Here is a 23,770-nt window from a genome sequence, read left to right as displayed (position 1 = left end):
GCAAAGAGTTGGACATGACTGAGCGACTGAACTGAACTGAACTGAAGGGTTGAAGGTATTATTTGGGTAGGTTCTTTATTCAACATCCATTCATTCATTCAACAAACCTTTATAGAATGCCTACTGGGTGCCCAGCACAATGGTAGTACTGAGGATACATGAATCTCATCTCACAAATAGACAATTCTTTATTTTATTGAAGTTTAGTTGTGTTATAATGCTGTGTTTACTTTTGGGGCATAGCAAAGTGATTCAGATATATGTATACACATAGACAGAAGAGGACACGGCAACCCACTGTAGTATTCCTGCCTGGAGAATTCCATGGACAGAGGAACCTGGCAGGATACAGTCCACGGGGTCACAAAGAGTCAGACACAACTGAGTGACTTTCACCTTCCTGTTTAACTGAGTCAGTTTGCTGTAGAGTGGAAATTAACACAACATAGTATATCAACTATCCTTCTTTAAAATAAATTTTAAAAATTTCAGTTAGTTGCCAACGTTGACAAATCAGAGGATTTCACGTGAAATTTAGATTTCCACTTTTTGGTGTTTCGTGTGTGTGTTTTTAAAAAAGGAAGCTCCAGCAGTACCAGGCACAGATTCCTACCTGATCGCCATCAGCCCAGCAGGGACGGCATGGACGCTGCCCCTCCCGAGGGCCGTGCCTCTGCCAGGCGCCACAGTCCCCACCTCTCCCCGCTGCGTCCCCGGCCACCTCTCCACGCAGTGTCACCTGCCCAGCCTGTGGGGACCCTCAGTAAAGAAACTGGGAAGGAGACAGCGCCGTGCAGCGTCTGGAGTCCCGTCCAGGCTCTGCTTGGCGATGGCTACACAGCCCTGAAAGGTGACAGTCATCGTCACTGTCGTCACCAAGGAGGTTTTTGCCCAGCTGATGCGCAGATGAGACCAGACAGTTTGGCTCATGCTTTAACAAAGGTGGACAACTTACAGAGAAATTGCTGTGAGAGGCTTGGGGTGGGGAGGCTGGCAGCCAAGCTGAAGGTGGGTTTCCAAGGCTCGGGGACTGGGCTGATGGCAGAGGGGTTGTGGGAAGCCCCCGAAACAACCTGTCAGGAACTACGCATGAGCTGGGGAGAGGGACCAGGGTGGGGCAGGCAGGGAGGAGTGAGGGGGTACCTGTAGGTTCTAGGGCTAAGAGCTTCTTTCTCTTGGCATGTTTGTGTGTGTGTGTGTGTGTGTGTGTGTGTGTGTGTATTTTAAATTGTTTTCTTTTTTATCAGATGGTAGTTGATTTACAATGTTGTGTTAGTTTTAGGTGTACAGGAAAGTGATTCAGTTATACATATATATATATTTGTATATTCTTTCCCCATATGGGTTATTATAAAATATTGAGTATAGTTCCCTGCACTATACAGTAGATCTTTGTCATTATCTATTTTATATATAGTAGCGTGTATCTTTTACCCCCAAATTCCTAATGTATCCTCCCCACCCTCTCTTGGTGTGTATATTTTTTTAAGTTTTATTGAGATAGAATTTGCATATCATAAAATGTACTAATTTACAACATACAATTCAGCGGTTTTTAGTATGTATCAGCCATCACAATTCTAGGCTATTTTTATTGCCTGAAAAGAACCCTCCACCTCCTCGTTTCTCCCTCAAACTTCACAGCCTTAAGTAAACTCTGATTTACTTTCTGTTGCTATAAATGTGCTTATTCTGGACATCTCATAAAAATGGGATCACATGTCTTATGCCTTTGGTGACTGACGTCTTTCACTTAGCATAATGTTTTCAGTTTGCATCCAGCTTGTAGCACGTATCAGGACTTCATTCCTTTTTCGTGCCAAATAATATTCTACTATACGGACAAACCGTATTTTATTATCTGCTCATCAGTTGGTGGACACTGAACTGTTCCCGCTTTTTGGCCACTTTGAATAGTGCAGCTATAAACATGCATTTGTTTTTATGCAGATAAGTGTTTTCATTTCTGTTGGCTGCATACCTGGGAACAGAATTGCTCGGCTGTAACAGTAACTCTATGTTTAACATTCTGAGAAGGTGCCACACTGTCTTCCAAATGACCGCACCATTTTTCATTCTTATCAGCAATGTCCGAGGGTTCCAGTGTCATTTATATGTTTATTTATTTATTTTTATTTTAAAAAAACTTATTGGAGTACACCTGATTTACACGATTGTGTTAGTTTCAGCTGTACAGTGAAGGGAATCAGTTATATGTCTACATATATCCGCTTTTAGATTCTGTTCCCATGTAGGCCATCACAGAGCATTGAGTAGTTTCCTGGCCACACAGCAGGTCCATATTAGTTATCTGTTTTATACATAGGGCTTCCCTGGCTCAGACGGTAGAGAATCTGCCGCAGTGTGGGGTACTGGGGTTCAATTCCTGGGTCAGGAAGATTTCCTGGAGAAAGGAATGGCTACCCACTCCAGTGTTCTTGCCTGGAGAATTCCATGGACAGAGGAGCCTATATTCCAATGACATTTATGTGTTTAAATGTCAGAGTAAAACAATTCTTTCTATAGCTACAGAAAAAAAAATACTGCACATTATGGGGAAGGTCAAAGGTGATGGGAAAACATAAATTTAGCAGAAAGTAGATTCAGAAGAATATATGTTCTCTTTATATATATATATATAATCAGTTTAGACCAAGTTGCCAGAAGTTGTAGGATTTTCATTTAATATCCTAAGTTTGCTCTGAGGTTGCTTCTGGGCAGAAGCAGGTGTGGTCTGGGTCCAGCCTTTCTGAGGATTGGATGGCACCTCAGTCCACTTTTCAGAAGGTCAAGAGGCAGACTTGTATCTATTCATCAACTACGTTCTCATGGGCTGGATTTGATAGCTGTAAATTTTCCTCGCTGAGATAAAATCCCACATGGACATTTGCCAGCTACCTATAAACAACTGTGGTGGTTTAAAATCTGGTGAACTGTGTTTTGACAGCTTCTGTAAATAGCAAAAAGTAGCATTCCAGTTTCTATCCAACATCCAACCATGGGATGCAGAGGCCTTTCAGCTGTCTCTCGCCTTCAGATGTTGAAACTGCTATATGACTGGGTAACCCTAGCCATCAGCTCGTTTCTTAGAGAGTGTTGTGGATCAGATACAGTGCTACTCTTCCTGCACACATGCTAAATGAACGCATGCTTATGAGAGGTATTGAAATGGTACATCTTCCGTGTTTCCATGACCCTCGAAAGATTCACCTTAAATCATCTTACTGTGCAATTTCCCTGGCAGTGTCTATCTCACACTGAGTAACTGGCTGAAATCTGGAGCAAATCCAGTCGATTGGCTAGCTGTCCTCTCCATGTGGCACCACCTGACCCTCCTAGCACCAAGCTGATTCGGTCGACCAGTTGGTTGGAGCGCTATAGACAAGCTTACCTGAGAGTCTCCTAGGGTCCTCTCTAGTTGTGGGACACGGGCTTCTCACTGCGGTGGCTTCTCTTGTTGCCGAGCACAGGCTGTAGGCGCTCGGGCTTCAGTAGTCATGGTGCGTGGGCTTAGTTGCCCTGAGGAACATGTGATCTTAGTTCCTGGACCAGGGATTGAACCTGTGTCCCCTATATTGGAAGGTGGATTCTTAACCACTGGATCACCAGGGAAGTCCCAAAGAGAGCTTTCAATAGAAGGCCTAAATTACTTTGTTTCGTTCTTTTTTTTTTTTTTCAAGTTTTTCTCACAAAATGTTGAATCCCAGACTTTTGACTCCTGGAGAAAGTCATCGAAAGGCTGAAAAACAAAATTTAGGAAAGCGGTATTGACCTTATTAGAGCTTAGCTTGAAAACTGTAATACTCTGCTTTTCTCCCTTGCATTTTGTGCAAATTTGATTTGGAAAATTACCCTTGGTTTGCACGGTACTAAGGATTGGAGCAACACCAACAGATGGTCAGTTTAGGAATGTGTGTATCAGGGGCAGTGGTAAAAGGTGGAGTACTTTTTTTGTTTAGGGCTTTCTAGTTTTTGTATTAATTCTTGGAATAATATGTTAAATTTAATAGATGCATTATATGGCTTAAATGAAACTACCAACCTAGTATCATGGACTAACAGTAAGAAACTTTAAAATATTGTTATGAAAACTATTCATAGATTAGCTCCCAGGTCTAGTATTTAGAGTTTCAGCATATACTCCTGGAAGAGGCAAAGGTAAATATTGTGGATGGCATGGTGTCTAGAGTGTGATTTTTTTTTTGGTCATGCCATGTGTCTTATGAGAGCACAGAGTCATAAGCACTGGACCACCAGAGAATTCCCTAGAATGTGATTATTCAATGCTTGTCAAAATATTTAGAGTAGCTAGCAACCAGGGACCTGCCGTGACTAGGATGAGCAGCCCTGAATTTCATCCCTTACCCCACATTATCTGTACCTCTAGTGAGTTGTAGATGCTATTTTCTATACAAGGTATTATTTCTATTACTATTTTCATCTTTAAGTGAAGTTATCCTTTAGTTTTTAAAAGGTCTTTCGTACTGTGTGATTCCACTCAGAGCAGATACTCAGACTCATCATGTTTAGGGACAGAGAGCAGAAGGGTGGGTACCAGAGGCTAGGGGATGGGCTTACAGTTTAATGGGGGCAGAGTTCCAATTTTGCAAGTGATAGAAGTTCTGGAGAAGGACGGTGGTGATGGTTGTACAACAGTGTGAATGTCCCCAGTTCCACTCAACTGTGCCCTTTCTGCTGCTTCATCACCTCAGGCGTGTCCAACTCTGTGCGACCCCACGGCCTATAGCCCGGCATGCTCCTCTGTCCATGGAATTCTCCAGGCAAGAGTCCTGGAGTGGGTTGCCATGCCCTCCTTGGGAACGTCCCAACCCAGGGATCAAACCTGGGCTTTCTACATTGCAGGCAGATTCTTTACCACTGAGCCACCAGGGGAAGCCCAAACTGTACCCTTAGGAATGGGTAAATTTTATGGTATATACATTTTCTAAAAAAGGTATTTAGAAATATGAATTGGGTACATATTGCCTCTGTGGATGACAGGTAACATGTCACCAGGTCACCTCTAACTTCTTCGAAATTCAGTTCCCTTCCCCGCCCCACCCCCAGAGAAATATCTTAACTTCCTTAACCAAGTATGCAAGGGGACCTCATTTAATAATACTTCTGTTGTCCCCTAGTGTTTTCAGAATTCCATCTTTTCCTAAACTACTGGGATGGGTGTAAAATTGTACCAGTGGGAAGAACTAAGTAGGGTTGGGGAAGAAACTGAATTAAGGGCAAGAAAGGAACTTGACCGTCACAGCAGCAAGAGAAAAAGCACCAGACCTCCCTGACCCCTTGCCTCCTTCTTGGTCTTTGCCTCTAATATTGGTCTAGTGTGTGTTTGCTGCCACTTCAGTCATGTCCGACTCTTTGCAACCCCATGGACTGTAGCCCACCAGCCTCCTCTGTCCATGGGATTCTCCAAGCAAGAATACTGGAGTGGGTTGTCATTCCCTCCTCCAGGGGATCTTCCCAACCCAGGATTTGAACCCATATGTCTTAATGTCTCCTGCATTGGCAAGTGGATTCTTTACCACCAGCACCACCTGGGAAGGCCAATATTGGTCTAAGCTGAGTCTAAAGTAAGGATGGTGTGTAATTCTGTAAAGGCAAAAAACCCAAAAAAACTTAGATGCCTGTTAAGTGACCATTTCTTTATGTAAACTTGTGTTTGTCCTTATTAAAGATCCTGGGTCCACTGTGCTTCTGGTTTGAGGCCACAGGCCCAGTTAATTGTGTCTTTGAAAGTGAGATAAGCAGCATATGAAAGTTCACAGGAAGATAAATTACCTGAGATGCAAGGGCATACTTGAAATCGGAAACATAATTTACTCTGCACTCTTCATATCTTTTCAAATTGTGGCACATTCATCTGGGGACCTGGCTTATCAAGAAACTAACCATTTTGTCTGATTTCTTTCTATTTTTGTTGGTCATCTTCTGAATACAGCAATTTACACCTCAGGCTTGAAGGAAACTAACTGGGCAGTCCCCAGACACCCCCACCCCTTTCTCTCTGCATGCATGCCAGGACTTGAGGGGAGGTTGGTAACAATTGAGAAAAAGTCCTGGGGTTTTATAAGCCTTTCTTGATGATGGACTAATTGAAGAACTTGCCTTTCAAAAAGCTCAGCGAATAAAGCCCAGGTGGATCCGTTTTGAAGAGAAAATCAATGGGGAAGAAGCTGTCGGTGTGAACAGTGCGACGTCTTAGTTTTTTGTGGTTGTTAGAGACCGAGGAGCGGGACACAGTATGCCAGTGAAGAGTTCGGGTCCTGGGGTCCTGCTTTCTTTCCCCCCTCAGTCAGTTCATCAGTCAGTCGTGACCCCATGGCCTGCAGCACTCCAGGCATCCCTGTCCATCACCAACTCCAGAAGCTTGCTCAAACTCATGTCCACTGCGTCAGTGATGCCATCCAACCATCTCATCCTGTCATCCCCTTCTCCTCCTGCCCTCAATCTTTCCCAGCATCAGGGTCTTTTCCCAAGGAGTCAGTTCTTCACATCAGGTGGCCAGTGTCTTAGAGTTTCAGCTTCAGCCTCAGTCCTTCCAATGAATATTCAGAACTGATCTCCTTTAGGATGGACTGGTTGGATCTCCTTGCAGTCCAGGGGACACTCAAGAGTTTTCTCCAACACCACAGTTCAAAAGCATCAGTTCTTTGGTGCTCAGCTTTCTTTATAGTCCAACTCTCACATCCATACATAGCTACTGGAAAAACCATAGCTTTGTGTACATGGACCTTTGTTGGCAAATTAATGTCTATGCTTTTTAATATGCTGTCTAGGTTGGTCACAGCTTTTCCTCCAAGGAGCAAGTGTCTTTTTAATTTCATGGCTGCAGTCACCATCTGCAATGATTTTGGAGCCGAAGAAAATAAAGTCTCTCACTGTTTCTATTGTTTCCCCATCCATTTGCCATGAAGTGATGGGACTGATTCTGTGATCTTAGTTTTCTGAATGTTGAGTTTTAAGCCAATTTTTTCACTCTCTTTCATTTTCATCAAGAGGCCCTTTAGTTCTGCATTTTCTGTCACGGGTGGTGTTATCTGCGTATCTGAGGTTATTACTGTTTCTTCCGGCAGTCTTGATTCTAGCTTGTGCTTCATCCAGCCTGACATTTGCATGTAAGTTAAATAAGCAGGGTGACAATATATAGCCTGGACATACTCCTTTCCCAATTTGGAACCAGCCTGTTGTTCCATGTCCTGTTCTAACTGATGCTTCTTGACCTGCATACAGATTTCTCAGGAGACAGGTAAGATGGTCTGGTATTCTGATCTCTTTAAGAATTTTCCACAGTTTGTTGTGATCCACACAGCCAGAGGCTTTGGCATAGTAAATAAAGCAGATGTTTTTCTGGAACTCTTTTGCTTTTTGGATGATCCAACAGATGTTGGCCATTTGATCTCTGGTTCCTCTGCCTTTTCTAAATCTAGCTTGAACATGTGGAAGTTCACAGTTCACATACTGTTGCAGCCTGGCTTGGAAAATTTTGAGCATTACTTTGCTAGCGCGTGAAATGAGTGCAATTGTGCAATAGTTTGAACATTCTTTGGCATCCCCTTTCTTTGGGATTGGAATGAAAACTGACCTTTTTCAGTCCTGTGGCCACTGCTGAATTTTCCAAATTTGCTGGCATATTGAGTGCAGCACTTTCACAGCATCATCTTTTAGGATTTGAAATAGCTCAGCTGAAATTCCATCACCTCCACTAGCTTTGTTCACTGTGATGCTTTCTAAGGCCCACTTGACTTCTCATTCCAGGATGTCTGGCTCTAGGTGAGTGATCACACCATCATGGTTATCTGGGTCATAAAGATCTTTTTAGTGTAGTTTTTCTGTGTATTCTTGCCACCTCTTCTTAATATCTTCTGCTTCTGTTAGGTCCATACCATTTCTGTCCTTTATTGTGCCCATCTTTGCATGAAATATTCCCTTGGTATCTCTAATTTTCTTGAAGAGATTTCTAGTCTTTCCTATTCTATTATTTTCCTCTATATTTCTTTGCATTGATCGCTGAGGAAGGCTTTCTTATCTCTCCTTGCTATTCTGTGGAACTCTTCATTCAAATGGGTATATCTTTCCTTTTCTCTTTTGCCTTTAGCTACTCTTCTTTTCTCAGCTATTTGTAAGTCCTCCTCAGACAACCATTTTGCATTTTTGCATTTCTTTTTCTTGGGGATGGTCTTGATCACTACTTCCTATACAATGTTACAAACCTCCATCCATAGTTCTTTAGGCACTCTGTCTATCAGATCTAATCCCTTGAATCTTTTTGTCACTTCCACTGTATAATCGTAAGGGATTTGAATTAGGTCATACCTGAATGGTCTAGTGGTTTTCCCTACTTTCTACAATTTAAGTCTGAATTTGGCAATAAGGAGTTCATGATCTTAACCCCAGTCAGCTCCCAGTCTTGTTTTTGCTGACAGCATAGAGCTTCTCCATCTTTGGCTGCAAAGAATGTAATCAGTCTGATTTCGGTATTGACCATCTGGTGATGTCCGTTTGTAGAGTCCTCTCTTGTGTTGTTGGAAGAGGGTGTTTGCTATGACCAGTGCATTCTCTTGGCAAAACTCTATTAGCCTTTGCCCTGCTTCATTCTGTACTCCAAGGCCAAACTTGCCTGTTACTCCAGGTATCTCTTGACTTCCTACTTTTGCATTCCAGCCCCCTATAAGGAAAAGGACATCTTTTTTGGGTGTTAATTCTAGAAGGTCTTATAGGTCTTCATAGAACCGTTCAACTTCCACTTCTTCAGCATTAATGGTTGGGGCATAGACTTGGATTGCTGTAATATTGAATGGTTTGCCTTCGAAATAAACAGAGATCATTCTGTTGTTTTTGAGATTGCACCCAAGTACTGCATTTTGGACTCTTTGGTTGACTACTCCATTTCTTCTAAGGGATTCTTGCCCACAGTAGTAGATATAATGGTCATCTGAGTTAAATTCATCCATTCCAGTCCATGTTAGTTCACTGATTCCTAAAATTTCGGTGTTCACTCTTGCCATCTCCTGTTTGCCCACTTCCAATTTGCCTTGATTCATGGACCTAACAGTCCAGGTTCCTATGGATTATTGTTCTTTACAGCATTGGATTTTTACTTCCATCACCAGTCACATCCACAACTGGGCATTGTTTTTGCTTTGGCTCCATCTCTTCATTCTTTCTGGAGTTGTTTCTCCACTCTTCTCCAGTAGCATATTGGGTACCTACCGACCTGGGGAGTTCATCTTTCAGTGTTATATCTTTTTGCCTTTTCATACTGTTCATGGGGTTCTCAAGGCAAGAGTGCTGAAATGGTTTGCCATTCCCTTCTCCAGTGGAGCACATTTTGTCAGAACTCTCCACCGTGACCCATCTGTCTTGGGTGGCCCCACACGGCATGGCTTATAGTTTCCTTGATTAGACAAGGCTGTGGTCCATGTGATCAGTTTTCTGTGACTGTGGTTTTCATTCTGTTTGCCCTCTGGGGGATGAGGATAAGAGGCTTATGGAAGCTTCCTGATGGGAGAGACTGACTGTGGGGGAAACTGGTTCTTGGTTCTGATGGGCGGAGCCATGCCCAGTAAATCTTTAGTCCAATTTTCTGTGGATGGGTGGGACTATGTTCCTTCCCTGTTTTTGACCTGAAATCAAACTATGGGGAGGTTATGAAGATAATGGCGACGTCCTTGAAAAGGTCCTGTGCACTGCCACCCTCAGTGCCCCTGAGCCTGCAGCAGGTCACCGCCAACCCACGCCCCTGCCGGAGACTCCTGGACACTCACAGGCAAGTCTGGGTCAGTCTCTCGTGGGGTCACTGCTGCTTTCTCCTGGGTCCTGTGCACACAGGTTTTGTTTGGGCCCTCCGAGTCTGTTTCCCTAGTCCTGGGTAAGTTCTGGTGGCTCTGTGGTGGGGTTAATAGCGAGCTCCTCTAAGAGGGCTTATGCCACACTCAGGTCTGCTGTACCCAGAGCGCCTGCCCCTGTGACAGGCCGCTGCTGACCCATCCCTCCGCAGGGGACGCTCAGACACGCAGGCAGGTCTGGCTCAGTCTCTGTGGGGTCTCCTGGTGTGCACAAGGTTTTGTTTGAGCCGTCCAAGCATCTCTGGCAGGTATGGAGTTTGATTCTAAATGCAATTTTGCCCCTCCTACTTTCTTGCTGGGGCTTCTCCTTTGCGCTTGGACATGGGGTATCTTTTTTCGGTGTGATCCAACATCCTCCTGTCAGTGGTTGTTCAGCAGGAAGTTGTAATTTTGGAGTTCTCAGGAGAAGATGAGCGCATGTCCTTCTACTCTGCCACCTTCTGATCCTCACCACTCCAGCCTCATCTCTTACTAACCGTATGTCCTTGGACAGCCCCACACTGGTCGGTTTATTTATCTGTGAAATGGGCAGAATAACAGTGCTTACCTCCCAGGCTGGCTGAGGCACAAGCACATGGCTGGGACGTGTGAAGAGTAAAACTGAAAAGAGAAAAAGACTTTAAAATGCCCAAGCCAAGATTCCCACCGGGAATGGGGTAAAGGCTGTCATTCACTACAGGAGAAGTGAGGTGAGGAGGAGAGAGTGCTGTCTGGATCTGGTTTTTCCTTCCTGCTGTGTGACAGACCACCCTAGAAGCAGCGGCTTAAAGTAACAGCAGTTCATTTGTTTTGCTCCCGGATCTACATTTTGAAGGTTCCTTGATGGAGAAAGTTGTCCTCCTTTGTGCAAAGTCAGCTGAGGCTGCTTAGCCAAGCCAAGGGATCCAGTTCCCAGGATGGTCCACTCGCATGCTGGCTGTTTCCTGGGCTGAGCTGGGTGCAGGGCTGGGAGCCTCGGTTCTCTCCGCATGGGTCTCTCCGAAGGCTGCTTGCACTTCCTGCCAACCCGGCAACAAAGTGAGCACCCAGGAGGATCGAGGGATGCCAGTCTCCTGGGTATGACCTTAGGAAAGCAGTGCAGCATCATTATTTCCACTGCTCTCCGGGAGCTGAGTGGCCAGAGAGCCCAGATCCCAGGGAAGGAGTCCGGGGATCCACCTCTCAGTAGGAAAAAAATGGGTTTGTTTTCATATCTATGTATTTATTTTTGCCTGCTTCAGCTCCTGGTTGAGACACTCAGGCTCTCAGTTACAGCACAGAGTCTTCTCTCTAGTTATGGTGCGGGGACCCCAGAGTGCATGGGCTCTGTAGTTGAGGCCCACAGGCTCAGATGCAGCACATGGGCTTAGCTGCCCCCCAGCATGTGGGATCTTAGTTCCCCAGCCAGGAATCAGCCCCATGTCTACTGCGTTGTAAGGCAGATTCTTAACCACTGGACCGCCAGGGAAGTCCCAGTATAGATGAGCTCGCTCAGATTTGATTTTCTCATGAGTCTTCTGTACATTTGAAAAGAAGTAGGTCTCACGCAAATACATCATTGCTGTCCACAGCTTTGGATCTCTAAGTGATTCCTGTATCAGTGAGTAATTGACAAGGGAAAAGTCCTGCTAAATTGACATGTTTACATAGTCTACATTATGGTTTAAATTTTACATATGTCTCTGTGAAGAGGCTTCCCTTTATCTTGATGGTTACAAGTAACATGTAATAGCTGATGATTAATTTATTGTGCCCTCTGAATCCAGCATCTTGTAATAAGTTAGCGTCTGTCATGCTTTTTACTGTTACTGAATCATGCTTGGGTCCGCTTGCCCGTTTGCAGCAAAGCCATCCTAATGACAGCAGGTCATGGTGAAGGAAAGTGCAGTGTTAACTGCAGGCACCCAGGAAGGAGTCTAGACACCTAGTGCTTAAAGGGCCTGAACTCCTTGAAAGGTTTCAGGGAAAGGTTTTTAAAGACAGAGTGAAGAAAGAGGGTAGTGGGGTGTGTGGTCAGCTCACGGACATTCTTCTGATTGGACTGTGGTGAGGTTATCAGGAGTCAGCATCGTCAACCTTCTGGTCCCAACCAGTCTGGAGTCTACATGCTTGTGGGTAGCATACCAGCAACTTCTCCCACCTGGTGGGAATCTCAGTAGCTATAAGACAGCTCAAAGGATGTGGCCCAGAATATTATCTATGGCCCTTGAGGAGGGACTGAAGGTCCTTGAGTTTGTCTAATGGCTAAAGTATTAGAATTTTGTCTTGCCTGATGGTTTTCCTTTCTTTCTCCGTTTTCTCATTCTCTGATTAAATTGACTCTTTGGAACTCAGGGGAGGTCTAGGAGACCACAGTTTTTCTGCAGTGAAGAGGCGGGTAGAGGACATGGGGGTCAGGGCGGGGAGTCTGTTCCAGGAAAGCCCCATACAGTCCCTCTCAGTGACATTATCAGTCAACCTTCATTCTCCAAAAAGGGGTCCAGTACTATTTATGTCAAGATGGCTCACTCAGTCCACTCTCTAAACATGGAGGGTTTTAATTAGAGAAGAAATTTGCTTTTATGTCATCCCCAATAAGTTCACAAGATTGTACATTCTCTCAGGAAATTGTTGATTACTCCTGGCTAACAGTGGTAGATTTTAGGGTAAATGATGAAAATAACATCAGAGTAAAGTAGAAACAAATGTTATATAATTTACTGGAAATTAATGCAGTGTCTGGCCCTCTTCTAGCATTTATTTAGAAAAGGGACAAGAAAGAAATTTGAGTTTATATTATTTTATAATATTTACTTTCTGTGAGGCAAATTGGTACTCTTTTCTTCTAACAGGCACAGAGTTTGTACATGATCATAAGACTGGTATTTAAAAAGTTTGAGTTGGATTTTATTAAAAATAAGTCACAAGTCTTTTCAAGTGCTTAATATATTTTTATACATAGCCTTAGTGTATTTGATTAAATGTGTAAATAATAAAGTAGCAGGGATAAAAGTTGTCATTACTTGAAGAGTATTAATTTCTATCTGCTTTAACTTTTTAAAATATTATTTATTTATCTTTATTTTGGCTGCGCTGGGCCCTCGCCACTGCATGCAGGCCCCCTGCTAATTGCAGAGAGCAAGGATGGGTGGTGGGGATGGGGAGGGCAGTCTCTTTTGTGATATACAAGCTCTTGGACACACGGGCCTCAGCACCCACAGCATACAGACCCAGCTGTCCCGTGGCGTATGGAATCCTCCTGGACCAGGGATCAAACCTATGACTCCTGCGGTGGCAGGAGAGCTCCCAACCACTGTCCCACCAGGAAAGTTCTGCTTTAATATTTTAATTGGCTACTTTCTATAAATCATAGAAGAACTCTAATTCAGGCTCCTATTTGTGTCTGAGGATTCATAGGCATAGGATATGTATATTTATTCATGTTTCTTCACTGCCAGTCACTTTTTATTGTATTTTAGCAATGGAATTTAGTTGAGAATTTTTAAAGCCCCCAGAATCTAATGGGTTTCTGTTTCTTCACATATGGAAAACTTCTAAATAAACTCAGCTTCCTATTTGCCAGAATTTCTCTTAACCCAAATTAATGTAGATCGCCGTTGATTTATGATGAAGGAAACCAGTCACATAATTTGACATTCATAGTATGAACAGCAACGATGAAAGCCAAGTTCAGTTTTTCCACTGCCTTATTCCTGCCACTGCTGTGTCTCCTGAATCAAGCCACTTGGAATTCTGTGCCCTTAAGGAATTGTTTGTTTTTCCGACTGATTAATGCATCAGGAACTTGGCTTCATGTAATCATCATTAAACAAATACTCTGACACCTTTTCTATGGGAATTATCAGAGCTCTGAAGTTAGCTACAGATTGGGTAAATATAAAAAGCACTGCCAGTCTCTGTTTGTTTGTTTTAGTTCAGGAAAATGTAAACATTCAACTTTTAGCAGAGGATCCCTGAGCAGCTGCTGGGGTAACTCTGAGCAGACCCCTGGGGATACGGACTGGAGGCCCACACAGTCCAGGTACTTTGTAAGTCACTGACCTCATCTTCAGGGACCAGGTTTGGGCAGTGTCATTTATCATCTTGAGAGACATGTAATTTGTAATGTTAGTTTTTTTATCTGCCCAGTGCTGTAAAATACCTGATGCTCAGTAGGGCCTGAGTGTGGTTAGGTTGAATTACCCCGAAAAACGTCATGGCTTTTAGGTACCCTGTATTTCAGAATTAGAAAGCGTCTCATACAGTTAAGATGGATGGACTGATACTTCTAATAGAGCCTGATTTAGGACAGAATTTATGAATTGGTTTAAAAAATAAAAAAGCTATGAAGTATTCATCTCACTGTTAGCCGAAGTGATTGCTCTGTATAATGACCCTTATCTTGAATTTATATCAATAGATGTAATTGAAAACATTAATATCTAAAATTTCCAAGTTAATAAGAGAATAGAACAATCCAGTAGAAAAATGGGCAAAGAATACACACAGGCAATTCATAGAAGAGGAAACCCAATGGGTAAAATGAGTGGGATCAACCTCAAAGACATGAAAATAAAGTGACATACAATTTCACCCCCATCAAGCTGGAAGAAGTCTGAGAATCCTGTGTTGGTAATTAGATGCTGCTCATGGGAGGATCAATTGGTTCAAGTGCTTCGGAGGGCACTTAGGCCATACCTTGCAAAGCTGATGGTTTCACTTTACTGCTAGCCAGTAATTCCATTTCTCAGTCACAGCTAGAGCAGCTCTGGCCCACACGCGTAAGGGGTCCCCCGAAGGGCTGTCATCACCACACTGAAGCAGTGAAAAGACACGAACAACCTATACACCTCTCAGCACGAGAGCAGAGAGAGAAAGGTGATGTCGGCCAACAACGAATTACTTATTGCTGGTTAAAACAAATGAGCAGAACTTCAAGTGTCATCGTGGATCAATCTCAAAAGCATAATGCTGGGTAAAACTAGCATGTTTTAGAACAGTATAATTGAAAACAAGTGATAAATAGGATACATTTTATGGGCACATACGTATGTGGTGATATTTCTAAAATCCATGGGAATGATGGTGAATGCAGGTAAAGGTCACCCCTGGGGAGGCAAGAAGGAGCAGAGGACCAAGGAGGGGTAGACAGGGAGCTTCAACTGTCTGCATGTTTTATATCTGTTAAAGTAAGACATTGGTTTACCCAAAGCAGAAGATTTTATAGAGCTTGGTAGTGGATAAAGGGATCTTTCTCTTATTATTTTCAATATTTTCTTTATATTTGGAATATTTCCAAATAATGAATTTAAAGCCAAGTAAAAATACTCCTGGCATCATTTTTCAAACCGTATTTGAAATCTACTGTATCCCCAAAACTACTACTGCAAAAGGGTCATTTCACTTTGCCATCAAGATAGGCTCAGGCTCTCTGAAACATGACCCTGCCATAGCACCCAGAAGGTGCTATCGGCTAGCTGTCACCAGGGAATGAGTGTGTAAGGGTTGACTCTCCTCGTGGTTGTGGTTGTTTATTACATAACCTGGGTATTCTCTGATACCAAAAGAGCTAGTTATAAAGAAAAATAATATTATACAGTTTTCTTCTTCTTTTTTTGCAGCAAAAGCTACGTGATTCCTTTGTGGTGCAGTTGCCCTGTGGATTTTGAATTTCATGTCACTGTGGTCCATCCTCATCAGGCCTTTACTGTGGAGCCAACATCAGGTAAGGAGAATTAATTCTCAAGTTGCCAATTTCCTGAGAGTTCTCAGATTGAAGATGGCTTGGAAAGTAGGTCTCCAGTTATGAAAGAGAATAAGCCACATTTGAGTGTGTTATTTTCAAATGTGTAACAGTAACAGACTTTACATACTTGATAAACTAAATCAGAACCAGAAACTTGGGAGTAAACACAGTTTGAGATAACCTGATGCAGATAGTTTATAGTTTATGTTCAGGTCAATTGCCCCCCAGAGTCAGAACTTGAAATCAGGAGTTAATCCATTCTAATTCTAGTTTTGACTCCTGGTACTTAAATGGTTTCGTAGTCACCTTTAATTCAGGTTCAAATAAAATGGGAATATTATATCTACTCAAGCCTTCAGAATCTTAGTGAAGGGTCTAAGGAATTTATCTCACATGTGGCATGGACCTATCTGTCTTTGCATGCCCCAAAGGATGTAGATCCCAAAGATGCTCAGGACCTCTGAGAATGAAATCTCCATCTGAACTGATTTCTGCTTCCCAGTTTCTCTCTTGATGTTTAGGTTTGGAATTTAAATATTCACCCATTGTGGCCTGCTGTGAATCCTAAAATAGCTTTGTTTTTGTTCTGTGTTTTTTCAGATTTATTGAGGTATAATTGACATGTATATGATATGGATATAATTTTATACATAAAATTATAAGCTTTTTAAGTACATAATGTGATGATTTGACGTGTGTACACATCGTGAAAGGATTCTGTCATTGAGTTAATTAATATCCATCACCTCACAGAGCTGCCTTTTTTATTGGTGAAACATTTAAGTTCTACTCTCTCAGCAAATTTCAAGTATAATCACCTTATTTTACGTTAAAGCCTCAGACCTTATTCATTCTATAATTGAAAGTTTGTACCCTTTTACCAACTTCTCCTTACCACCACCACCCCCCACCCCCAGCCCCTGGTAAACCGTTTTTCAACTCTCTATTTCTCAGAATTGGACTTTTTTTCCTTCTGAATGTGTATGTAAATGATACCTTGCAGTATCTGTCTTTGGCTTATTTTACTTAGCATAATGCCATCCAAGTTCATACATGTTGTCACAAATGGCAGGATTACCTTCTTCTTTAACACTGAATAATATTGCATTATGTATGTATGTATGGATGGATGGATATGCCACGTCTTCTTTATCCTTTCATCTGTCAGTGGACACAGAGCATTTTCACACCCTTGGATATTGTGAATAAAGCTGCAGTGAACATGGGAGTACATCTAACTCTTCAAAATAATGATTTCGTTCCCTTTGCGTATAAACCCAGATGTGAGAGTGCTGGATCATGTGATAATTCCTCAGGTTTTGAGGAAACCTCCGTACTGTTTTCCATAGTGACTGCACCAGTTTGCATTTCCAGCACTGCACAAGTGTTCCCTTTTTTCTACCTTCTTGCCAGGACTTCTTGTCTCTTTGATAATAGCCATTCTAACAGGTGTGAGAGATAATCTCATCTTATTTGCATTTTCCTGATGATTAGTGATGTTGAACATGTACCTGTTGGACATTTGTATATCTTCTTTGGAAAAGTGTCTGTTTGGGTCCTTTGCTTATTTGACAAAGTTGGGTTATCTTGGTGTTTTGTTATTGAGTTATATGATATCCTTGTGTATCTTGGGTATTCATGCCTAACTGGATATGTGGTTTACAAACATTTCCTTCCATTCCATAGGGTGTCTTTTCAGTTTGTTGATGTCTTCTTTTGTTGTGCAGAAGCTTTTGAACTTGATGTAGTTTCATTTGTTTTTGCTTTTGGTGCCTTTGCTTTTGGTATCAAATTCCCAAAATCCTTGTCAAGACCAATGTCAAGGAGCTTTGTTCTTTGTTTTCTTCTAGGAATTATATTGTCAGTTCTTACATTCAAATCTTTAATCCATTTTGAAATCATTTTTTTAATCTTTAATTTTTTTATTGAAATATAGTTGATTTACAGTGTGGTGTTAGTTTTAGGTGTACAGCAAGGTGACTCAGTTATATATATACAAAATATAGTCACTTTTTTGGATTACTTTCCCTTATCGGTTGTTATTACAAGATATTGAGTAAAGTTCCCTGTGCTATACAGCAGGTCTTTGTTGCTTATCCATTTTATGTGGAGTATATCTGTTAATCCCAAACTCCAAATTAACCCTCCCTCCTGAATTTACTTTTGTATGTGGTGTAAGACGGTGGTTCAGTTTTATTCTTTAGCATGAGGCTGTTCAGTTCTCCCAACACTTTGTTGAAGAGATTGTCCTTGCCCTTGTGTATATTCTAGGATCCTTTGTTGCCAATTAATTGACCACATATGCATGAGTTTATTCCTGGGCTTTCTTTTTATTGTGTCTATTTAGAATGATGAATGTTAATTAAACTTATAGTGGTGATTATTTCACAAATACGTAAGTCAAACCGTCATGCTTCACACCTTAAATTTATACAGAGATGTTATGTTGATTCTTTCTCAATAAAACTGGAAAAAAATTTATTTCGAGGCATTTTATTCTTTTTGTTGCTATTGTAAATGGAGTTGTTTTTTCATTTCACTGTCTCATAGTTTGTTGTTGGCGTATAGAAACACAACTGATTTTTCTATATTGATTTTGTATCCTGCAACTTTACTTTCATTAATTCTGTTAGTAGCGGGTGTTTTGGTGGAGTCTTTAGGTTTTATGTATTTTTCTGAAGCACAGCGCTTAGGATCTGAGAAGATAAAAGAGCTCTGGGACTGAGTGTCTGCCTTAGGGGCTTCCAGACTAGTTGGGAGACTGGTAAACTTCGCAGAGTGGCAGTTCGGGTGGCACCTGAGGACCGCAGGGTAGCGGTGAGGGACGGTGGTGGAGGCTCCTGCAGATGGAGCATCAGGAGGGGTTTCCTGTAACGTGTGGGCTGACATGGGCTTTGAAGGTTTATTTATTGAGCTGGGAACACAGTAACAAGCAGGCATCTGCTTTTGTGAGACTTAACTAGGGGAGGCCAATGACAGAGAGGTGATTCCAGAAGATTGGAAGCCAAAGGAAGATCTGGAGGAAGGGCTTCCAGTCTGGGGAAAAGCAAGTGCCAAGGCATGGGGTCCAGAGTGCCAGTGTCTGGGGACTGGAGCAGCAGCCCCACGCCTCATCCAAGCCTCCGCTTCAGCATCTCCTCACCTGAGACCTGATGTTCACCCTGTCTCAGATAGCTCCTCATGCGTCACTTGCTTTCCCATGGCCTACTCTGTGTCCATGGCATGACTTGAGAGTTTATATTCACTGGTTTATTTCTTTTTATTTGCCATCCTGACCAGCATGTAAACTCCGTGAGCTCTGGGGCTCTGTGTGTGGGGGTGGGGAGGGGGGGGAGCTGCGCCATATGGCTTGTGTGATCTTAGTTCCCTGACTAGGGATAGATCCTGCACCCCTAGCATTGGCAGGCGAGCCTTGATCACTGGATCACCAGGGAAGCCCCCTGGGACTTTGCTTTGCTTACTGTTGTGTCTCAAGTGCCTAAAACAGTGCCTGCCACCCAGTAGGTGCTCAGTGAATGTCTGGATGGCTGAATGAAAGGGCTGTGGGGTTGGCATAGAGAGCAAGGCAGAGGGTGGGCCAAGATTCAGAGGGACCCTAGATCGGAAGGAGGCGGGTCACCAGGCAAGGCCCCTGTGGGGACCAGAGGAGTCCACCTAGAGAGCAAACCAGAGAGCCTTCAGTGGAAGTCGGAAATGGCCGCCCTTCTCACACCTAGCATATTGATCCTTCTTTCCTCCTTGCTTGTTATTTTCCTTTCCATGTTTGTTGAGCACTTAATTGCATTCCAGGCCCTGTTGGCACCAGAGACACAAAGGAGAAATAAGCATCATGTGACATTTGCCTTTGGAGAGAACAGTTGTCTATCCTGAAGATAGAAAATCAGAGAATCAAATTACACAAAAATATAGGGAACCAAATTATTTGGGCACAAACTTTTACATGTGTTCCTTCATTTTCCTTGTGGCTCACAGCATGAACACTGATATCCGGGAATTATTAATAATGGCTTAAAGGTTATGGTTCTGGGAACTCACTTCTGACTCAGTAATGCTGACTCATAGTATATGTTTATATAACTGGTGCAATCAAGTTATGAGTATAAAGGATTAAGGTAGTAGTTGGTAAATAAGGTCAATGTGAACAATCAGAAGTTGATTCATGTGTATTTAATGAAAAGACTATACAATGATACTAGAAATACTTGTGCTTCCCATGGGAAGAATATATATGTGTGTGAGAGTCAGCCTCTTTGCTTGGACTTGGCAGGAAGAAAAAGCATCATGTTTTCTCATGTCTTTCCTCCCAGGAATAATCCCGGCAAATGGGAAGATGAATGTGACAGTGAAGTTTACCCCGTTTCAGTATGGGATGGCACAGATAAAAGTGCAGCTGTGGGTTTCACAGTTCAACTCTCAACCGTACGAGTGTGTCTTCACCGGGACATGCTACCCCAACGTGGCTTTAAAGTAAGGCTGCCTGGGAAGACTTCTGTTTATCCTCCAAACCCCAATTCTTCCTTTCATCCATTCCGTTGTTTCTTTCTTGTAGCAGAATGCCATCAAAACCTTACTTAATATGCCTGGAACTAAAATACAGTTACATGTCAACTCTATCTCAATTTTGAAACTTACTTAAATGGTGAACCTTCATAAGATACCCTTTAAAATATAACAGTGATGCAGAGACTATCTCTGTGCTTGTAGCAGTAGTTGCTTCTGCCAAGAGAGAGAAGAGTTCACTGAGAAAAGAGATTTTGGAGAAGATACTTTCTTTCACTGATGACTATCGGTGCACTGTTTGAATTGTTGGCCATATGTGTGTATTAGTGTCTATTCAAAAATTCAAGTCATAAAGCCAGAACCACAGAGCTATATTCAAAGTTTCAATATAATATTATAATGAGTGGAGTGCATGCCCTGTGCAACGTCCACTGCAAAGCCCCACGGGAAATGGTCCACACGCTAAAGATGCTGAAGACAGGAGTCAAAATAAGTCAAGTATAACAAGTGCCTTTGACATAAGGCAGAAATGGAAGCATGCTGGGTGGGAGCTTTTCTTAAAGCACCCTCAGCATTCAAGTCAGAGTAAAGATGTGAAATGAGTTTAAGTTTTAAACCCATTTTTAAGTTTTAAACCCATGGGTTTAACTATAACCAGTTAGCCTGAACTTCCATTTCCAGTGAATGTGAGCTTGTATTTTTATATCCAAATATATCTAGTTAATAAGGTGTTTTCTAACTTGCCTGATGTTTATAGAAGTGAAAAGGAAAAAATTTCATAGTGTAAATCCTAATCTTGAAAAATCCTTACAAATATTTTGAAAATGATGAAGGCAAAGGTTGATTTTCCTCCTCGCCCCTTCACACATACATTCACATCACATGTTAATGTCATTAGACACATTAAAAGTGGACTAACAACCTACTATCAAAATAAGAACTCCATGATTTACTGTATATTTATATTATTATTTTCTTTCTCAGAAGCCAAAGCAGCTTGGGTCAACTGTAGACTGTTAGTGTGACCTGCTGAACCCAAATCTTGCAAGTTCCTGTAGTAAAACTAAAGTGGTTCAGCCAGTAAAGAGGTAACATTGGACATAAAAAAAAAAAAAAAAAAAACAGTCCTCAATTTCCTGGTGTCAGTTAACTGACTGAGAAGAGTGCTGTTTGCAGCTCACAACATGCGCCACAACACACAAACGACCTCCTCAGAGGCATCACTTGAGTGGGACTTTGACATGTCTGCCCTTTCTTAGACACGTTCTTAAATAGTGGTGCAGTGCATGGCAGAAGCTCCAAGCAGGAACAGATGCACACCTTTTCTAAACTATGTTTTGGTTTCCCACCTGGAGTTTCATATCTGATCTAGAACACTCTTGACGTTTTCAAGGACCATACCTCAACACCTGCCTGTCTCCCCAGGCTTCAGGTAGTGCTGGAACACAGATACTCCACCAGGAAGGGGAAAAGTGATCCAGCTGCAGTGTTCTCGGAAGATTTCACAGGTGCTTCTTTTGTTTCAGAGCTGGATGTGTGATGAACTCACATCCAGTTGGCACTGCCAATTCCATGTAACTCTTAGTTTCTGGCTTTCTCATATCCCTTCATTTCCATCGTCAATACTAGTAGTTAGACTTCTTAAAGAGACTGTTTTTTTCTTTTTTTCTGATTGAAGTGTAATTGACTTAACACTTTTTGTGTTAATTTCTGCTGTTCAACAATGTGACTGTTATATGCATATATACATATACATACATATACATATATATATTCTTATTCACATTCTTTTCCATATGGTTTATCACAGGATGTTGAATACAGTTCCCTGTGCTATACAGTAGGACCTTGTTGACCCATCCTGCATATAATAGTTTGCATCTGTGAATCCCAAACTCCTAATAATTCCCTCCCCCATCCTTCTCCTCCTTGGCAACCAGAAGTCTGTTCTCTTTGCTTGTGAATCTATTTTGTAGATAAATTCGTTTGTGTCATATTTTAGATTCCATATATATAAGTGATATCTTATGATATTTGTCTTTCTCTTTCTGACTCGCTTCACTTAGTACAGTAATCTCTAGGTCCATGCATGTTGTTGGGCATTACTTTTTTCATTTTATGGCTGAATAGTATTCCATTGTATATATGTACCACATCTTTGTCCATTCATCTGTTGATGGACATTTAGGTTGTCTCTAGCTATTGTCCTGGCTATTGTAAATGTGTTGCTATGAACATAGGGGTGCATGTATCTTTTAGAATTGTGGTTTTCTCTGGATACATGTCCAGGAGGGGGACTGCAGGATCATATGGTAGCTATAGTTTTAGTTTTTTAAGGAACCTCCATGCTGTTCTCCATAATAACTGCACCAACTTACATTCCCATTAACAGTGTAGGAGGGTCCATCTCAAGGAGACTGGTTTTTTTTTTTAACATCCTCAAATATTCTGGGTTGTTTCCCAAATGTTTATGGCTGAGGTTGTGTCAGAGCTCTGCTCTGTTGAGATGCAAACACCAGGCCACTAACACCTAACACAGGTTAGGCCACCTGCCCTAACCAGGCATCTCATCCTCGCACCTCACCGTGCGTCCATCATATGCATCCCTCCCACCCAGGGGCAGGTCCTCCCATGCCTGGAGCCTTCCAGGACTCTCACACGGGCCTATAACCTGTGTCATGCAGGGCAGCCGGACCGGTAGGTGCTCAACCAAAGCACATGGAGTGTCAGAATGCCTCAACGGCAGCAGTTTCTCATCTCCTCTCCGAAGTGTCACCGACAGGTGTCATCCCACCAAACTTGTGCTTGAGGAAATGCTTCCATGGGCAGCATTTACGAACATAGCGTGGTTCTACTACCCCACATGACCAATAAACAGCTTCTGCAGACATGGAAGCAGCCCTGTCTATACCTGTCCATGTTCAAAGCAGTTTTCATTTATAGAAAAGATCTGAAACATTAGCCTGAATCACTTATTTTTTAATTGGAGGATAATTGCTTTACAGTGCTGCGTTGCTTTCCGCTGCACAACAGCATGAACCAACGATGAGTATACACATGTCGTCTCCCTCCTGAACCTCCCTGCCACCCCCACATCCCATCCCACCCCTCTAGGTCGTGACAGAGCGCTGTGTTGAGCTCCCTGTGTTATAGAGCAGCTTCACACGATTTTACATATGGTACCTATTTTACATATGGCGATGTTTTACACATGGTAATGTATAATTCTCAGTGCTCCTCTCTCAGTTCATCCCACCCTCTCCTTCCCCCACTGTAGCCACGAGTCTCTTCTCTATGTCTGTGTCTCTATTCCTGCCCTGCAAACAGGTTCATCCGTACCATTTTTCTAGGTTTCATATATATATGCGTTAATATTAAATATTTGTTTTTCTCTTCCTGACTTACTTCACTCTGTATTCAGCTCCCTAAAACTGACTCAAATTTGCTCCTTTTTATGGCTGAGTAATATTCCATTGTATGTATTACCACAGCTTATTTATCCATTCATCTGTTGGTGGACATCTAGGTTGCTGCCATGTCCTGGCTATTGTAAATAGTGCTACAATGAACATTGGGGTACATGTGTCTTTTGAATTATGGTTTTCTCAGGGTATATGCCCAGTAGTGGGATTGCTGGGTCATATGGTAGATTTATTTCTAGGTTTTTTTTTTAAGGAATCTACATACTGTTCTTCAAAGTGGCTGT

At 42.3% G+C, this 23,770-nt stretch overlaps 1 protein-coding gene across 2 annotated transcripts in view; it reads left to right on the top strand.

The window, feature by feature from the left end:
- CFAP221 (cilia and flagella associated protein 221) overlaps positions 1-23,770 on the top strand; it is a 120,364-nt gene that overhangs the window by 24,717 nt on the left and 71,877 nt on the right. For both annotated transcript variants that reach the window (XM_043488336.1, XM_043488337.1), the window contains exons 7-8: positions 15,440-15,543; positions 19,872-20,031. In XM_043488336.1, the coding sequence (XP_043344271.1) occupies positions 15,440-15,543; positions 19,872-20,031 (264 nt within the window). The remainder of the gene's footprint in view (positions 1-15,439; positions 15,544-19,871; positions 20,032-23,770) is intronic.

The sequence above is a fragment of the Cervus canadensis genome, chromosome 15 (assembly GCF_019320065.1).
Source record: "Cervus canadensis isolate Bull #8, Minnesota chromosome 15, ASM1932006v1, whole genome shotgun sequence".
Lineage (NCBI taxonomy): Eukaryota > Metazoa > Chordata > Mammalia > Artiodactyla > Cervidae > Cervus > Cervus canadensis.
This window is presented reverse-complemented; position numbering and strand designations above follow the sequence as displayed.